The following is a 16,008-nucleotide window of genomic DNA, read 5'->3' as shown; positions in this document are numbered from 1 at the left end:
AGACTCCCTTGTGCCAAATTTTCTGAGAATCGGTTAACAAATAAAAATACTATTGCAAAATAGATATCGTCTCTAGGCCAAAACAGATGCCCGTGCCAAATTTGAAGACGATGGGATACAAATTGCGACCTGTCCTTTGTACACAAATTAACATGGACAGACAGACAGACGGACATAGCTAAATGGAATCAGAAAGTGACTCTAAGTCGATTGGTATACTTATCAATGGGTATAGCCCTCTTCCTTCTGGGTGCTACAAACAACTGTACTAAATTATTGTATAATACCCTGTACCACAGTAGTGGTAGAGTCAAAAAAAAAAACGGACATGGCTAAGCCGAATCAGCAGGAATTTCTGAGTAGAACAACACATTTTATCACAGCCACAGTAGTGGTGCAGGGTACAGTTCGTGGTTTTGTAATCTTATATATAAAAATCAATTTGTGTTTGTTTGTAGGTTTGTTTGTTTGTATGTTTGTGTGTTCCTTATAGACTCAGAAACGACTGAAACGATTTTCTTGAAATTTACACAGATGATGCATAATGACCCCGTGGTGAAAATAGGGTACTACATTTTTATACCCTCCACCATAAGATGAGGGGTATACTAATTTCGTCATTCTGATTGTAACTACTCGAAATATTCGTCTGAGACCCCATAAAGTATATATATTCTTGATCTTCGTGAAATTTTATATCGATCTAGCCATGTCCGTCCTTCTGTCTGTGGAAAGCACGCTAACTTACGAAGGAGTAAAGCTAGCCGCTTGAAATTTTGCACAAATACTTCTTATTAGTGTAGGTCAGTTGGTATTGTAAATGGGCCATATCGGTTCATGTTTTGATATAGCTGCCATATAAACCGAACTTGGGTCTTGACTTCTTGAGCCTCTAGAGTGCGCAATTCTTATCCGATTGGAATGAAATTTTGCACGACGTGTTTTGTTACGATATCCAACAACTGTGCCAAGTATGGTTCCAATCGGTTTATAACCTGATATAGCTGTCATATAAACCGATCTTGGGTCTTGACTTCTTGAGCCTCTAGAGGGTGCAATTCTTATCCAATTTGAATGAATTTTGGCACGTAGTATTTTGTTATGATATCCAACAACTGTGCCAGGTATGGTTCAAATCGGTTCATAACCTGATATAGCTGTCATATAAACAGATCTGGGGACTTGACTTCTTGAGCTTCTAGAGGGCGCAATTTCTATCCGATTTGGCTGAAATTTTGCAAGACGTTTTTTTTATTGTTACTTTCAACAACTATGTCAAATAAAGTACAAGTCGGTTCATAAACTGATATAGCTGCCATATAAACCGATCTGGGATCTTGACTTCTTGAGCCTCTAGAGGTCTCAATTATTATCCGATTTGCCTGAAATTTTGTACGACGGATTCTCTCATGACCATTAACATACGTGTTTATTATGGTATGAATCGGTCTATAGGCCGATACAGCTCCCATATAAATCGATCTCTCTATTTTACTTCTTGAGCCCCCAAAGGGCGCAAATCTTATTCGAATTGGCTGACATTTTACACAGGTCTCCAACATATAATTTAATTGTGGTCCAAACCGGACCATATCTTGATATCGCTCTAATAGCAGAGCAAACCTTTTCTTATATCCTTTTTTTTTGCCTAAGAAGAGATGCCGGGAAAAGAACTCGACAAATGCGATCCATGGTGGAGGGTATATAACATTCGGCCCGGCCGAACTTAGCACGCTTTTACATGTTTGATATCTGAAGGGGGCGCGGACCCTCCCCCTTACCCTAATTTTCAGAAACGCCAGATCTCGGAGATGGGTGGTGCGATTTAAGCGAAATTTTGTGTGCTCTCATATAGTACCCTAAAAAGAAAAATTTGGTATCCAAATTTCGGATGGGGTACCTACCAAACATATATTTAGGTCAATCACGACAATATGGGACTCAAATGAATGGTATTTAAAATAATACCTTTCATTTGTGGTGTCAGGAGGACCACCCCAAGCCCCAAAACACCCCTAAATCAGACATGTTTACCGACCATGACAATATGGGACTCAAATGAAAGGTATTTGCGAGTATAATACGAATCTGATATCCAAATGTGGGACCATGTTTCTGGGGGTCCACCCCTTCCCCGAAATTCACCCCAACCTGGATTTATTTACTGACCATGGGAATATGGGGCTTAAATAAAAGGTATTTAAATGTAGAATACGAATCTGATATCCAAATATTGGACCAAGTGTTTAGGGGGCCGCCTCTCACTAAAAACATCCCCCAAAGGGGACAAATTTACGACCATAGCAATATGGGACTCAAATGAAAGGTATTTGCGAGTAGAATACGAATCTGATATCCGAATGTGGCACCATGTTTCTGGGGGTCCACCCCTTCCCCGAAATTCACCCTAACCTGGTTTTATTTACTGACCATGGGAATATGGGGCTAAAATAAAAGGTATTTAAATGTAGAATACGAATCTGATATCCAAATATTGGACAAAGTGTTTGGGGGGCCGCCTCTCTCTAAAAACATCACCCAAAGGGGACAAATTTTCGACCATAGCAATATGGGGCTCAAATGAAAGGTCTTTGGGAGTAAAGCACGAATCTGATATCAATATTTGGGAAAAGTGTCTATGGGGCCACGCCACCCAAATAGTAAGTATTTTCTGACTATTGCAATATGAGGCTCAAATAAGAGGGTTTTTAGAGTGGAACACGAATCCTATATACATTTGCAAGGCCATCTCACTGAGTGGCCGCGCATCCCCCAAGCCGGTCATGTTTGCCGACTATGGAAATATGGTATGTGGGAGTAGACCACGTATCTGATTTCAACATTAGGAGCCAACTGTCTAGGTGACGTTCCACCACCATAACAACCCCCAAATAGGACGTATTTGCTCACCAAGACAATTTGGGTCCTAAGGAGAGTGGAGCTAAATATTCATAGTTTTTAGGGCCAATACCCAAACCGGACATATTTGCTGACTTTTACAATAAGGAGTTTAAATGAGATTAGAAAACGAATTTAATATCCAATTTTGAGGGCAATGGCAATATGGGGTTCAAATAAATGATATATAGACATATGAGAAAAGAGCACGTTGCTGATATATGTTCCGGGCATAGTGTTTAGGCGACCACCCCAATCCCCAAAACACCCCTTAATCGGGCATATTTACCGACCATGTCAATGTGGAGCTTAAATGAAAGGTATTGGGGGGTACAGCAAGAATTGAAACCCATTTTCGGGACCAATTTTCTGGGGTCAACCCCTTTCCCAAAATACCCCACAAACAGCAATTTTTTAGTGACCAGCGCAATATGAATTTGATATCCAAATGTAGGACCATGTATTTAGGGCATCACTCATTTCCCAAAACAGCCCCAAAGGAAAAAAAATTCGTAGACCAATAGAGATCATATGGAATTCAGATAAAGGCACTTATATTGTTAAACTGTTAGTCAAGTTAGCATGGTATTTCACTAAAAGATCTTCGAAAATAAATATTCCAAGGAAACTTTTGTTCCAAATAAAGTAAAAGAAGGCGCAGCGGAGCCGGCCCGGGTCAGCTAGTAACTTCCATATAAATGTGTACTTAGCTTATAAATTTCCTGCTAGGACATAAAATACTCAACTAGATTCCATAGAAAGTACTGTATTCAACTTTGGACGTCGTGGCGGTGCGTGTTATAGTTAACCGATCGTGAAAAAATACTTTTATTTTGTGGGACACTTTACTGAACTTCTTCATTCAATCTTTTTAATAGTAATGTTCTGAAGAAAATTTCCGATCAGTGAGTCTAACTATTAAACTTCATTAACCATTATCATCCCTTTGCTCCTATTATCGTATTCCAACCAAAGATTTGAAAGGGTGCCACAAATGTGCAAGGACCACAAATGTGCAATGTGTGAATTTTGTTGGCATTTTGCATTTATTAAAAAGTTAAAAAAATCACACGAACATGTATCTCTGTGCACGTACACGTCATGTAGTATATTTAGAAAAGGGTCGGGTTCCTAAACTGCTTCTATGTGACCAAATTTGGGATTGAAGTCCTGCGAGAAAGTAATCTTTCAAGCAGTTATGTGTTTATTAACAAAACATTCTGTTTGCCCGAAATAATTTATACTGCTTTATCCAGTTCCTACACACCGCCAACTTGTACATCGCCGTTGTCGTAGATGTCGCAGTCGTCGTCGCCGTAGTTATTTAAAATAGTCATCGTTCTTTTTCGTTGACTGACTTCGTATTCGTGACACCACATTCGCTCCCCGTGTTAAGAATATCGCTCATTTTATTTGGTCGAATAGTTAGTGTAATCGTATTGGTGTTTTGTTGTTAAACTGCTAATAACGACAAACACTTGGCCGGTGTGCCATGTGCGTTAGCATATTTTTAATTTAGTTGATCGCTTACCATACTGGCAGTCGTTTCAGTGTTGTTTACTATTAGAACACGTCGGTCTCCGGATGTCTGCATTAATTATATGTCTCGGAATTTGCCAAATATACAGACTTTATTTGTTTTGAAAAGCTCTCGCGGTATCTGCCCATAAAACCACTTGTCAACACAATTTTGTTTTGTTTTGATTCATTAAAATTTTGTGAAAGAGCGCGACACTGAACACAACGTTCATATTACTCTTGTACCAATGATTTGCTGGAACTTACTCGTGTGTGTGTGTATGTGTGTGTGCTGTGTGATTTCGTATAAAGTGAAATGCATATATGTATTACAAAAAAGCTTATGAAAACAAATGTGCAAATTAAATGCATGCATCCAGCTGCAACCTGTATGAATTTAACGAGTGAGTTTGGTATGCAAGTCTTCAATTGTTTGTGGCTTTCTCATCTTCGAAGAACGCACTGCTCTCAGATACAAAGTTCTAAGTTATTTTTGTCGCCAACTAGTTTTCAGCATCCTAAAAAAGAATTATATATCGCTACAAAGATGGAAATAATAAAAGGGACCATTAAAAGATATTCGGATTAAAAAACAAATAAGACACAAACACAGAAACAAAAGTGCTTAATTTCAAAATACCTATGTATACAGTGAAGTGCAAAACAAAAACAACTTTTTTCCATATGCTAAGAACTTATTATTGTTAAAAGTGTACACAACACAGATCGGTGAAAACAACAACAGGTTGTTTTCATCGATGATGAGATTGTGTCTCCATAAAACGTTTCCCGCTTTGTGGATAAATTGACCTTTAAATATAAAAATAAATACAAATACCGCACAAATGAGCGTGCAGAAGCAACGGTTTATATTTTTCGTATAAGTGAATCAAAATTTAAAAAAATAAAAGAAAAAAATTGATTAAGAGCACGCCGAGTTCGGCTGTTCGGCTGAGCCAAATCTTAGGTACGCGCCACCATCATTTCTTCTCCAAATGTTCACAAATTAAGTCAGTTTCTGTTTGAGTTATTTTTTGGCATTCAAATCTGTTAATAATTGATGTTTTCAGGGTTCAAGAAGTCGAATTTGCACTGACAGAAGATAGACCAGCAAGGAAAGACAATAGAGGGAGGGTCCCGTCTATATAATACTCTACACCTACCCAATATGTACACATTTGGGGGCAATATCTAATTCAGAACCAATTTTGGTGGACCTCGGCGGAGGTTCTTGGAAGGGTTATGGTATTCGTATCAAATTTCGACCAAAAATGTTTAAATTCTAATAACTACGGCTCTATAAGTGCAAATAGGGCGATGTATATGGAAAATAAAAATTAATCTAAATCGATTTTTATAAAACTTAACAAAAATGTCAAAAGTTTAAGAGAATTATATATGCCAATTTTCGTGACAATCGGTTGACAACATTATTGTAAATTAATCGTAATTGGACGAACATATATATGGGAGCTATATCTGAAACTAAAGCGAAAACAAATAATAAACTAATAAAGGATTCTAAAGCGCGTATATGAGAGCTAGATCGATCGTTCGTAAGAGTTTTTTTATAGCATGTACACTACAAAAACGATTCCCGTAATGAAAATGTCAAACTTGCACTTTTATATCGCAGGAAAGTACTGTTGTTACAAAAAGTCTTCGTTTAGGTTGTGCGAAATAAAAGGGACAGCAAGTCAATTCGTTTAAAAAATGTGCAAAATTCATTAAAATCTGCTACCCAAAGTCAATAAAAAGCAGATATTTGTTCGTACAAGTGCTCATACAAGAGGCATTTTATTTCAATTGAAGTCTTTCTACTTGTAACCTCGGCAGATATAGACCGATCGGGAATATGTGAAAATCTACGCAAAAGTGTCAAAACTTGCAAAATTACTATGCAAACAGAATGAATTGGTACTTGTAACCTCGGCAGATATAGACCGATCGAGAATATGTGAAAATCTATACAAAAGTGTCAAAACCTGCAAAATTACTATGCAAACAGACTGAATTGGTTACAGATTCTACAATTCCGATGAAAATTGCTGCAAAGTGGATACCCAAACCAAAAAAAAGCGTCAGAGAACCAAAAATTGTGAAGCGAACCATGGAACGATCTGAAAAAAATATGTTTGCATCGTTCAAACAAAAAAAAAAAAAAAAATACATTGGTAAATATTAAAGTTGTTGCTTCAACTCTTCGAAAAACTTTAATTCTTGAATGTGATAAAAAAGATGCCTATGTTATCTCAATATATTATTCAACAACTGTTGATATATTCGAAACAGTCGAATATGATATTTCCATCTGGCCAAAGAAGAATGCTGCAAGGTTCTTTAGTCTGATAACTAAAAATTGTTTTTAGTAGCCCAAATAAGGGATAATATCATGTAATGAGACTGGCTAAAGTCACAACAAACCTTAAGTGTACCGAGTAAAGCGTCAAACATGTCCGTGGAAATATCGTGGTTTGGGGATTGTTTCTATACAATGAAGTGCGCCTCTTGTATCGTATACAGGACATCGCTATGTCTACAAATTACCTTAAAATTCCAACCGGATAAAAGCATTAAGCACCCCCCTTCTAAATACAGACAACCTGGGAATAGAAGAAAAAAAGTTCTGTCCTGGAGTGGCCCCCAAAAGTCTCCAAATCTTAATTCGATTTAAAATCTGTAGAATATCGTTAAAACTCAACTAAGAGGATTATGTTCATGCATTTCAGAAGAATTTTGGCTACTCATTTTTTTCACTCATATTTTTCACAATTCAAAATTTGTATATTATGCTTAAAATGGAATACAAAAAAAAAAAAAAAAAAAACACCACATGTTTGACATTTTCGTAACGGAAACTGTTTTTGCAATCTGCACACATTAAAAATTTGATAAAAACCATTGACTTCGCTTTCATTCCACACGCTTTAGAGTCCTTTATTTGTGTGTGCAGAAGCTGTCTCTATTTTTCGCACATAACTGTATATGAGAGCTATATATAAAACTTTGTAAAAAGAAGGACATAGTTAAGACGAAACAGAAAGTCATTCTGAGTCGACAGGTATACTTATCAATGGATCTACCTCTCTTCCTGGGTGTTACAAACAAATGCACTAAATTCTAACATCCTGTGCCACAGTAGTGGTGATTTCGATTAGTTGCCAGTACAATTTTGCACTGATATTCTATCCAGAACAGTTCTTGATCATCTTGACATTTTAAGTGGATCTAGCCAAGTCCGTCCGTCTGTCTGTCGAAAGCACGTTAACTTTCGAAGGAGTAAAGCTGCTTAAAATTTTGCACAACTACTTCTTATAAGTGCAGGTCGGTTGGGATTGTAAATGGGCCAAATCAGTCCATGGTTTGATATAGCTGCCATATAAACCAATCTTGGGTTATGACTTCTTGAGTCTCTAGAGGGCGCAATTCTCGTCCGATTTGACTGAAATTTTGCACGTAGTGTTTTCGTATCACTTCCAACAACTATGCTAAGTATGATTCAAATCAGTCCATGGTTTGATATAGCTGCCATATAACCCGATCTTGGGTCATGACTTCTTCAGCCTCTAGAGGGCGCAATTCTCGTCCGATTTGACTGAAATTTCATACGTAGTGCTTAGTTATCATTTCCAATAACTGTGTTAGGTATGATTCAAATCGGTTCATAATCTTGTATAGCTGTCGTATAAACCGATCTTGGATCTTGACTTTTTGAGCCAATAGAGCGAGAAATTCTCAATAACTGTGATACGTATGGATGAAATCGGTACATAACCTGATATATCTGCCATATAAACCGATCTGGGATCTTGACTTCTTGAGGCTCTAGAAGGCGCAATTCTCATCTGAATCGATCAATAACTTGATACAGCTCCCATTTAAACCTATCTCCCGATTTTGCTTCTTAAGCACAATTCTTATCGGAATGAACTGAAATATAACAGAATGGCTTCTACAATGTTCAGCATTCATTTATGGTCCGAATCGACATAAGCATAACAGTTTTTATTCAATATTCTTTGTTTGCCTAAACAGAGATACAGCGCATAGAACTCGACAAATGCGATTCATGGTGGAGGGTATATAAGATTCGGCCCGGCCGAACTTAGCACCCTCTTACAGGTTACTTCCAATTTTCGTTTGAAATTAGGGTGATGGGGAAATTAACGATAATATCGGTCAGGGATGCCCTGTCGGGAACTCTAACGTATATGGCATACATTTCAGGGGAATACATTCGTCGAAAACGTCGTAAACCTAGCCAAAAAATAGTTTCTGACAGAGTTAACAAATCCAAAGGAAATCGTACTACAACAAAAGCCACTCTAAAACAATGATATGAAGTCAAAACCTAACAAATAGCAAAGCTGTTGCGAGGTGAATGACGTCTACTACTATCTATACGTTTTTTACAAGCAAATGACGATTTCGACGTCGAAAACATAAAAAATCGTCATACGGACCATCTCTGGTATCGATACTATCTATATTTATTATTAGGAATATAGAAAATATCGATTACCGATAGTTTGGCAACTGTAAATCTGACTTGCACTAGACAGTATCCAACCAAGATGAACAGTTTGCTTGGTCTTCCTAATAGCGCAAAAGTTGCACCGTTAAGGTTCATACACGATGACATGTGGAATGTAGCATTTTAATCAAATCCTCTTTTTGTTTCTTCGTAAATTGAAAATTAACTTTTAAATTATTACGAAATTACGCTCAATTGTGTTGAAAACATTGTAAAATATACAAATAAAAATTTTCTCTTTGTCTTTTAGCACCGTTTATATCACGATTTAACGACTATTTTTTTATTTAATGGAAATATTGGAAAATGTTGACATCATACCGCATGCAAAAACAGCAGTTTCACACACGTTTAAACCTAAACGGTGGATTTTACTAGAAAAGAAGACCAAGCAATCTGACCGTTTTGGTAATATACGGTCTTCACTGGATAAGACTAAAATAAAACGCGACAATTTTCATTTGTTGTTTCTTGCGCCGACCGTTATGAACATCATCCCTACGAAATGTGTATGTATACAAACCCTTACTTTAAATGACTCAAATAGTATGTTTACACTGACATATTTATGGTCTGAATCCAAAAACAAACACTGTCCGCTTACACGTCAATTTTTGGGGATTTAAGAGACATACGAAAGCGGACATGCTACTACATGAATGTGAATATCACACACATCCATACACAATTCTTGAAAACAGTTGCATATTTTGGTACTTTTATCGATGAAATCGGGTTTATTTGCGGTTTAGAAATAAATCCCAGTTTTGAGGGATTTATTTTTAAATCGCAAATAAACCCGATTTCATCGATGAAAGTACCAAAATATGCAACTGTTTTCAAGAATTGTATGGTAAAACCTGCAAAAAAAACACAGAATTTATCACTAAAATCTCTAAAAGTCCACAAGTCCGGATTTTGTGGCCAATGCACACGTTCTTTAAAAACATTATGAGAACGTAGCTGGTTAAGGTGCAACGTGGTAGGGCGTTTGTAAACATTCAATAGAATAGATGGAACACAGGTTCGATACTAGAGTTGGGTAGTTCCGGATGGAACTAGTTCAATGGAACTTATCCAATTAAGGAACTGCTGGAACTAGTTCCATTTCTTTCCTTCCTACAGTTCCATAGTTCCTTTTTTTTGCATGAACACTTTTCTTTTGCGTCCTCTTGTTAATTTGTAGACCAGCTGATTGACATGCCATATTTTGTTTTTTGTTGTATGAAGCTGACAACAGCTAAATAGAAGCGTCAAATTTTTTAATGGACAACAACTGTGTACGTTGTGTTTTAGGTGAGAGGAAAATAAATTATTTGTGGCAACCACATTAAATGAGTTTGGTGGCGCAAATATAGAAACGTGGTGGCTTCCAAACAGGGTGAGGTGCCCTCTTTGGTGGCATCTACATATTTTTTTTTTTTTTTTTTTTTTTTTGTCAACAAATCTAAGTTGTTTTGATGCGCTTCGATTCGCGTTTTTTTTTTTTTCAGCAGCGAGACTTAATTAAAACAAAGTACAAAAAATGAATTTTAAATTCAATTGCAGTCGGAATGTTTGTATCTATATGTACAATTAAAACCACTCATTTTAAGGTTCAAAACAAATTTCAAAGCTCTTTTTTTGTTTTGTATAAAGGAATCAAAAATGGGATCACAAATGAAAAAGAAACTAAGAAAAGGAACTAGTTCCTTTTGTGGAACGTAACTAACTCATTGGTGGGTGTCTACAGTCGCTCGTCAATTTAATAGCTATGTTAATGTACTCATAACTGTCGATGCTACTTATAGCTATTGCACATAGTGTGCGGTTACGACTCTCAAAGATTGGGCCAAGTTTTGGTTTTTAAACTGATATAGCTCCAATATAAACCAATCGTGAGCCCCTTAACACTGCAATTAAATCCGATTGGGCTAAAATTTTTTACGTAATATTCTGTTATGTCTTCCAATAACCGTGTACTGTCCAAATCGGTCTATAATCTATTATAGCTCTCATCGGTACCAATCTCCGGGGTTGACGTTTTGAGCCCCTGAAAATCACAATTGTCCGATTTGGCTGAATTTTTGCACATAGTGTTTCGTTATGACTATGTGTAAATGACGTCCATGTCGAAATCGTTATAAAAACATGTAAGCCGATCTCCTGATTCCCCTTCTACGGCTCCTACAAGTTTTGTCTGAAATTTGGTCAAGGACATCTTTACTCATCCACTAAGTACATTTAGTGTAAACTTGTTGCAGAATCCATGGTGGTAGGATTCAACCAAGCCGAACTTAGCGCGCATTTGCTTGTTGCAAGTATTTTCCTATTAAAGCTTGTTACACTTGTTTTGAATTTTGCAAATTTGGGGCACAATCGCTCATTTAAGGCACAGTGACACACGTATAGAAATAAGTTTGTTAAAATCAACAAACACAAATATTATTTTAGTAGATATTTAGTCTGCTGTTATTTAAAATCGTAAAAAAAGATCAAATTGTAAGAAATTAAAACAAAATTTGCGCTATATATCTCTAACAATAAAAGATAAGATGCAACATAATTTTTTTTTTGTATTTTTTGAAATTTTAGTTAGTTCCAACTTTCGAAAACTGCAAAACATTTTTGCTATATCAGCAAAAAATTGGGCAAAAAACAAATTTTTTTGGTATTATTTTGAAATATTAGGCTTGTTGAAACTTTTAATCATCTAAAACAGCAGAAAATATTTGCTGTTTCAGCAAAAAATAACCGTGTCCCATTTTCAGCAGACGTTCTGTTATTTCAGCTGCATTTACCTACATCTTCCTCTGGGTGCACTTCTCCGATATCAAAGAGTGCTATCAAATTCATGTTTAAGCTTAATGATAATGGATATATTTTTTTAGCCGATTCCGAATGGGTAGCAACTAAGCGACACCTCTGCGTAGAGAAGTGCCTGAAAACGGCACATTTCAACCCAGGAATTCAGCATCATGGTTAGGTTATGGCGTTTAGCTTCCATATATATGTATACCCCCTTGAACCTCTTGAGCTTCTGAAATCGACGCATAACATGGCATAGCTCCCATATACACCGTTCTCCTGATTTCACTGATTGAGTACCTTCAGGGCGCAATCCTTTCCGAATTTAATAATAAGTGTGTTCTGGTACTTTTCCAGTGAACATTTTTCAATAAAAAATTGCAGGAGAGGAAGATTAGCCCTTACTCTCTTTTGCTATTTAAAAAACATCTGTTCGATGCTCCAATTTGCTATTGGGTAAAAAAAACTCCAGCAGAAATATGCAAGATCTCACAATTTTGCACGTTATCTTTAGCTGCCAAATATAGTACGCCGACTCACTTGGCAAATGTGAGCCATTGTGAAAGTTATATTTATATCAAATGTTCACATGACGTGGTTTCTACACAGATAAAAATAACTCTTCGAAAGAAACAACAATCAAATTTGAATATGAAGGATTGAATTGAAGACATTATTTGCTGAAGTAGCTCTGTAGATAAAATAATTGAAATTTTGTGGATTTTCAACAATTTCTTTTGTTGAGTTAGTTGTTGGCATACGCGCACTAATACGTAGTATATTGAACTCACTTGCTACTGATGCATTAGCTACTTCAGGTTGGAAATGCAAAAAAATGCTTTTTTTATCGAAAACAAGTAAAAGCGTGCTAAGTTCGGCAGGGCCGAATCTTATATACCCTTCACCATGGAGCTCATTTGTCGAGTTCTTTTCCCGGCATATCTTCTTAGGCAAAAAATGATGTAAGAAAAGATTTGCTCTGCTATTAGAGCGATATCAAGATATGATCCGGTTTAGACCACAATTAAATTATATGTTGGAGACCTGTGCAAAATGTCAGCCAATTCGAATAGGAATTGCGCCCTTTGGGGTCTCAAGAAGTAAAATAGAGAGATCGATTTATATAGGAGTTGTATCGGGCTATAGACCGGTTCAGACCATAATAAACACGTATGTTGATGGTCATGAGAGGATCCGTCGTACAAAATTTCAGGCAAATCGGATAATAATTGCGACCTCTAGAGGCTCAAGAAGTCAAGATCCCAGATCGGTTTATATGGCAGCTATATCAGGTTATTAACCGATTTGAATCATACTTGGCAAAGTTGTTGGATATCATAACAAAACACGTCGTGCAAAATTTCAAAAATTTTCCAATCGGATAAGAATTGCGCTCTCTAGAGGCTCAAGAAGTCAAGAAGTCAAGATACTAAAACACGTCGTGTAAAATTTCAGTCAAGTCGGATGAGAATTGCGCCCCCTGGAGGCTCAAGAAGTCAAGACCCAAGATCGGTTTATATGGCAGCTATATCAAAACATGGACCGATATGGCCCATTTACAATACCAACCGACCTACACTAATAAGAAGTATTTGTTCAAAATTTCAAGCGGTTAGTTTTACTCCTTCGGAAGTTAGCGTGCTTTCGACAGACAGACGGACGGACGGACATGGCTAGATCGACATAAAATGTCGCGACGATCAAGAATATATATACTTTATGACCCCATAAAGTATATATATTCTTCATATATTCAGACGAATATTTCAAGTAGTTACAAACACCATCCTATGGTGGAGGGTATAAAAATCTAAAAATTGGTTTTTGAGTTATTTCATCATTAACAAACTGTTGTTGGTAGCCAAGGACTACAACACATGAGGTCGTGAGTCGAATCTCCTCGATGACGACAAAATATACACCCAAAGTTTGCTAATATCAGCAAACATTGTCTGCTTATTGCAAATTAAGATTTTTGAACTATTATAGGAAACAAAATAGCTCATTATTTTGAACTTAATCGAATTGGAAAACATTTTTAAGAATTATGAGCTATATACATATAATTCCAATTCAACGATAGGATGTAATATATACAAGTTTTAAACAAATTTTCCACAGTATTGAGCTGCATTCAGTTTTCTACGATCTTAAATCAGTTGATTATTTTTGCTGTTTTGGCACACAATTTTCTCTGAGTGTATATAAGCGAATGTGTGTTGAAAATAAATTTGCACTTTGGTCCTTTAAAGTTTCAAATTAATTTGGTGCAGGGAAATAATAAATATTGTTGTTGTTTCTAAAATTATTTCTATCTGTGTGGTAAATGTCATTTTCCCCGTAACTGTTAAATTCTGGGTAATGGTTGGAACCTATTATACTTGCATTTTGCAAATCTGGAAAGAAAAACACCTTTCTATGCATTATAATCTATGCCTCTTAGATGTGCAACCCCGACAATTAATGGTGGAACTAAAATGAATAATTTATGAGCTGCTTTTGTTTTGCACTCGTGAAAATATACCATTCGAGGTTGGACATACACTTGCGGGATAATACGTCATAATTAATATGCCATTGAGTGACAGTGTCGGCGTTTCCCAAAGCTTTTAAATCAGAAATCACTGACGGAAACAACGTATATTCATTTTGCTGTGTGGGGCCTTTTCAATATTTTTAGTCTTAAAAGAATTTATTTTTCTACGATAACAACAAATTGGGATATTCTTCCTGAAATTTAAAACGGAGGCGCATATAAAAAACATAAAAAACTGTTTAAGAAGTCTTATTTTTACATATTTTCAACCCTTCTTGAAGGAGAAAGCACCACATTTATGTACGAATTTCTAATATCAACTTACTTACTTACTTAATTTGGCTATGACAGAACATTTGTTCCAAGCGCCTCGATCTTCTGCGCTCATTCTAACATCTCTGACACCAATTTTCGAGGTGTCTCCCACCACTTGATCTTTCCATCGGGCTTTTGGTCTTCCCGGTTTGTCTTCAAAAGACTTCTTAGCTGGAGCTTCTTTATCCATTCTGACAACATGACCTAGCCAAACCAGCCGTTGTATTTTGATGCGTGTAACTATGCTATTGTCGTCATATAGTTCATACAGCTCGTGGTTCATACGTCTCCTATATTCTCCATCAACGCAAACTGGTCCATATATTTTACGATGAATCTTTCCCTCAAATACTACAAGCACTGCCTCATCTGATTTCACAAGTACCCATGCTTCAGAGCCATATAACAACACGGGTGGTAGCAGTGTCTTGCACTGCTTGTCTGTCGAGAGGTCGCCCTGTATCTAAACTGCCTACTTAGTCCAAAGTAGCATCTGTTTGCCAGTATTATTCTTCGCTTTATCTCAAAACTGGTGTCATTCGTTTCGGTAACGGCGGGGCCGAGGTAGTTAAAGTTGCTGACTATTTCAAAGTTGTGGTTCCCAACTTTCTCCATTTTCTTTATCTGCTCGGTTGTACAAGGTGTTTTGAGAGTTAAAACCATCCATTTTGTCTTATCTCCATTTGACTCTCTTTCGATTCTTTCAAAGGTAGCAGTAACTACTTCTGGTGACCGACCTACGATATCGATGCAGTCGGCATAGGCGAGTAGCATATGTTCTCTTGTGATTAGTGTACCATATCTATTCACATCTGCATCTCGTATAATATTCTCCAGCAAAATATTAAAGAGATCACACGATAGGCTGTCTCGTATCTCGTTTGGTATTAAATGGTTCGGAGAGATTCTTTCCTATTCTTACTGAGGAACGCGTATCAGCAAGTGTTGTCCTGCAGAGTCTTATTAATTTTGCAGGCATACCAAACTCAGACATGGCTTGAAATACCTTTGAACGTAAAGGAGTATCGAAGGCGGCTTTGTAGTCAACAAAGAGATGGTAGGTGTTGATTTGTCCTTCTCGGGTCTTTTCCAGGATTTGGCGCAGTGTGAATATCTGGTCTAGGATGGATTTACCAGGTCTAAAGCCGCATTGATAGGACCCAATTATCTCATTGACTTTAGGTTTTACTCTTTCACACAGTACGCTCGAAAGTATCTTGTATGCGATGGGGAGGAGACTTATTCCTCTGTAGTTGGCACATTCCGTCTTGTCTCCTTTCTTATATACGGGACATAGTATGCTGAGGTTCCAATTATCGGTTATGCGTTCTTCTAGCCAGATTGCGCAGATAAGCTGATGTATACGCATTATCAGCGTTTCGCCTCCGGTCTTAAATAGTTTAGCGGGTAACCCGCCGGC

The 16,008-nt window shown here is 36.9% G+C and overlaps 1 protein-coding gene across 4 annotated transcripts in view; it reads left to right on the top strand.

Annotated features, from left to right (window-relative positions):
- Positions 1-4,421: 4,421 nt before the first annotated feature.
- The window catches only part of LOC106092877 (uncharacterized), a 253,719-nt gene continuing 242,132 nt past the window's right edge, over positions 4,422-16,008 (top strand). Inside the window, exon 1 of one of the 4 annotated variants that reach the window (XM_059365096.1) lies at positions 4,422-4,820. In XM_059365096.1, the coding sequence (XP_059221079.1) occupies positions 4,733-4,820 (88 nt within the window). In that variant the 5' untranslated portion in view covers positions 4,422-4,732. Of the gene's footprint in view, positions 4,830-5,365; positions 5,384-6,267; positions 6,591-16,008 lie in introns of those variants that run through there. The other 3 variants (XM_059365095.1, XM_059365097.1, XM_059365094.1) reach the window with 3 other exon arrangements.

The sequence above is a fragment of the Stomoxys calcitrans genome, chromosome 3 (assembly GCF_963082655.1).
Source record: "Stomoxys calcitrans chromosome 3, idStoCalc2.1, whole genome shotgun sequence".
Lineage (NCBI taxonomy): Eukaryota > Metazoa > Arthropoda > Insecta > Diptera > Muscidae > Stomoxys > Stomoxys calcitrans.
This window is presented reverse-complemented; position numbering and strand designations above follow the sequence as displayed.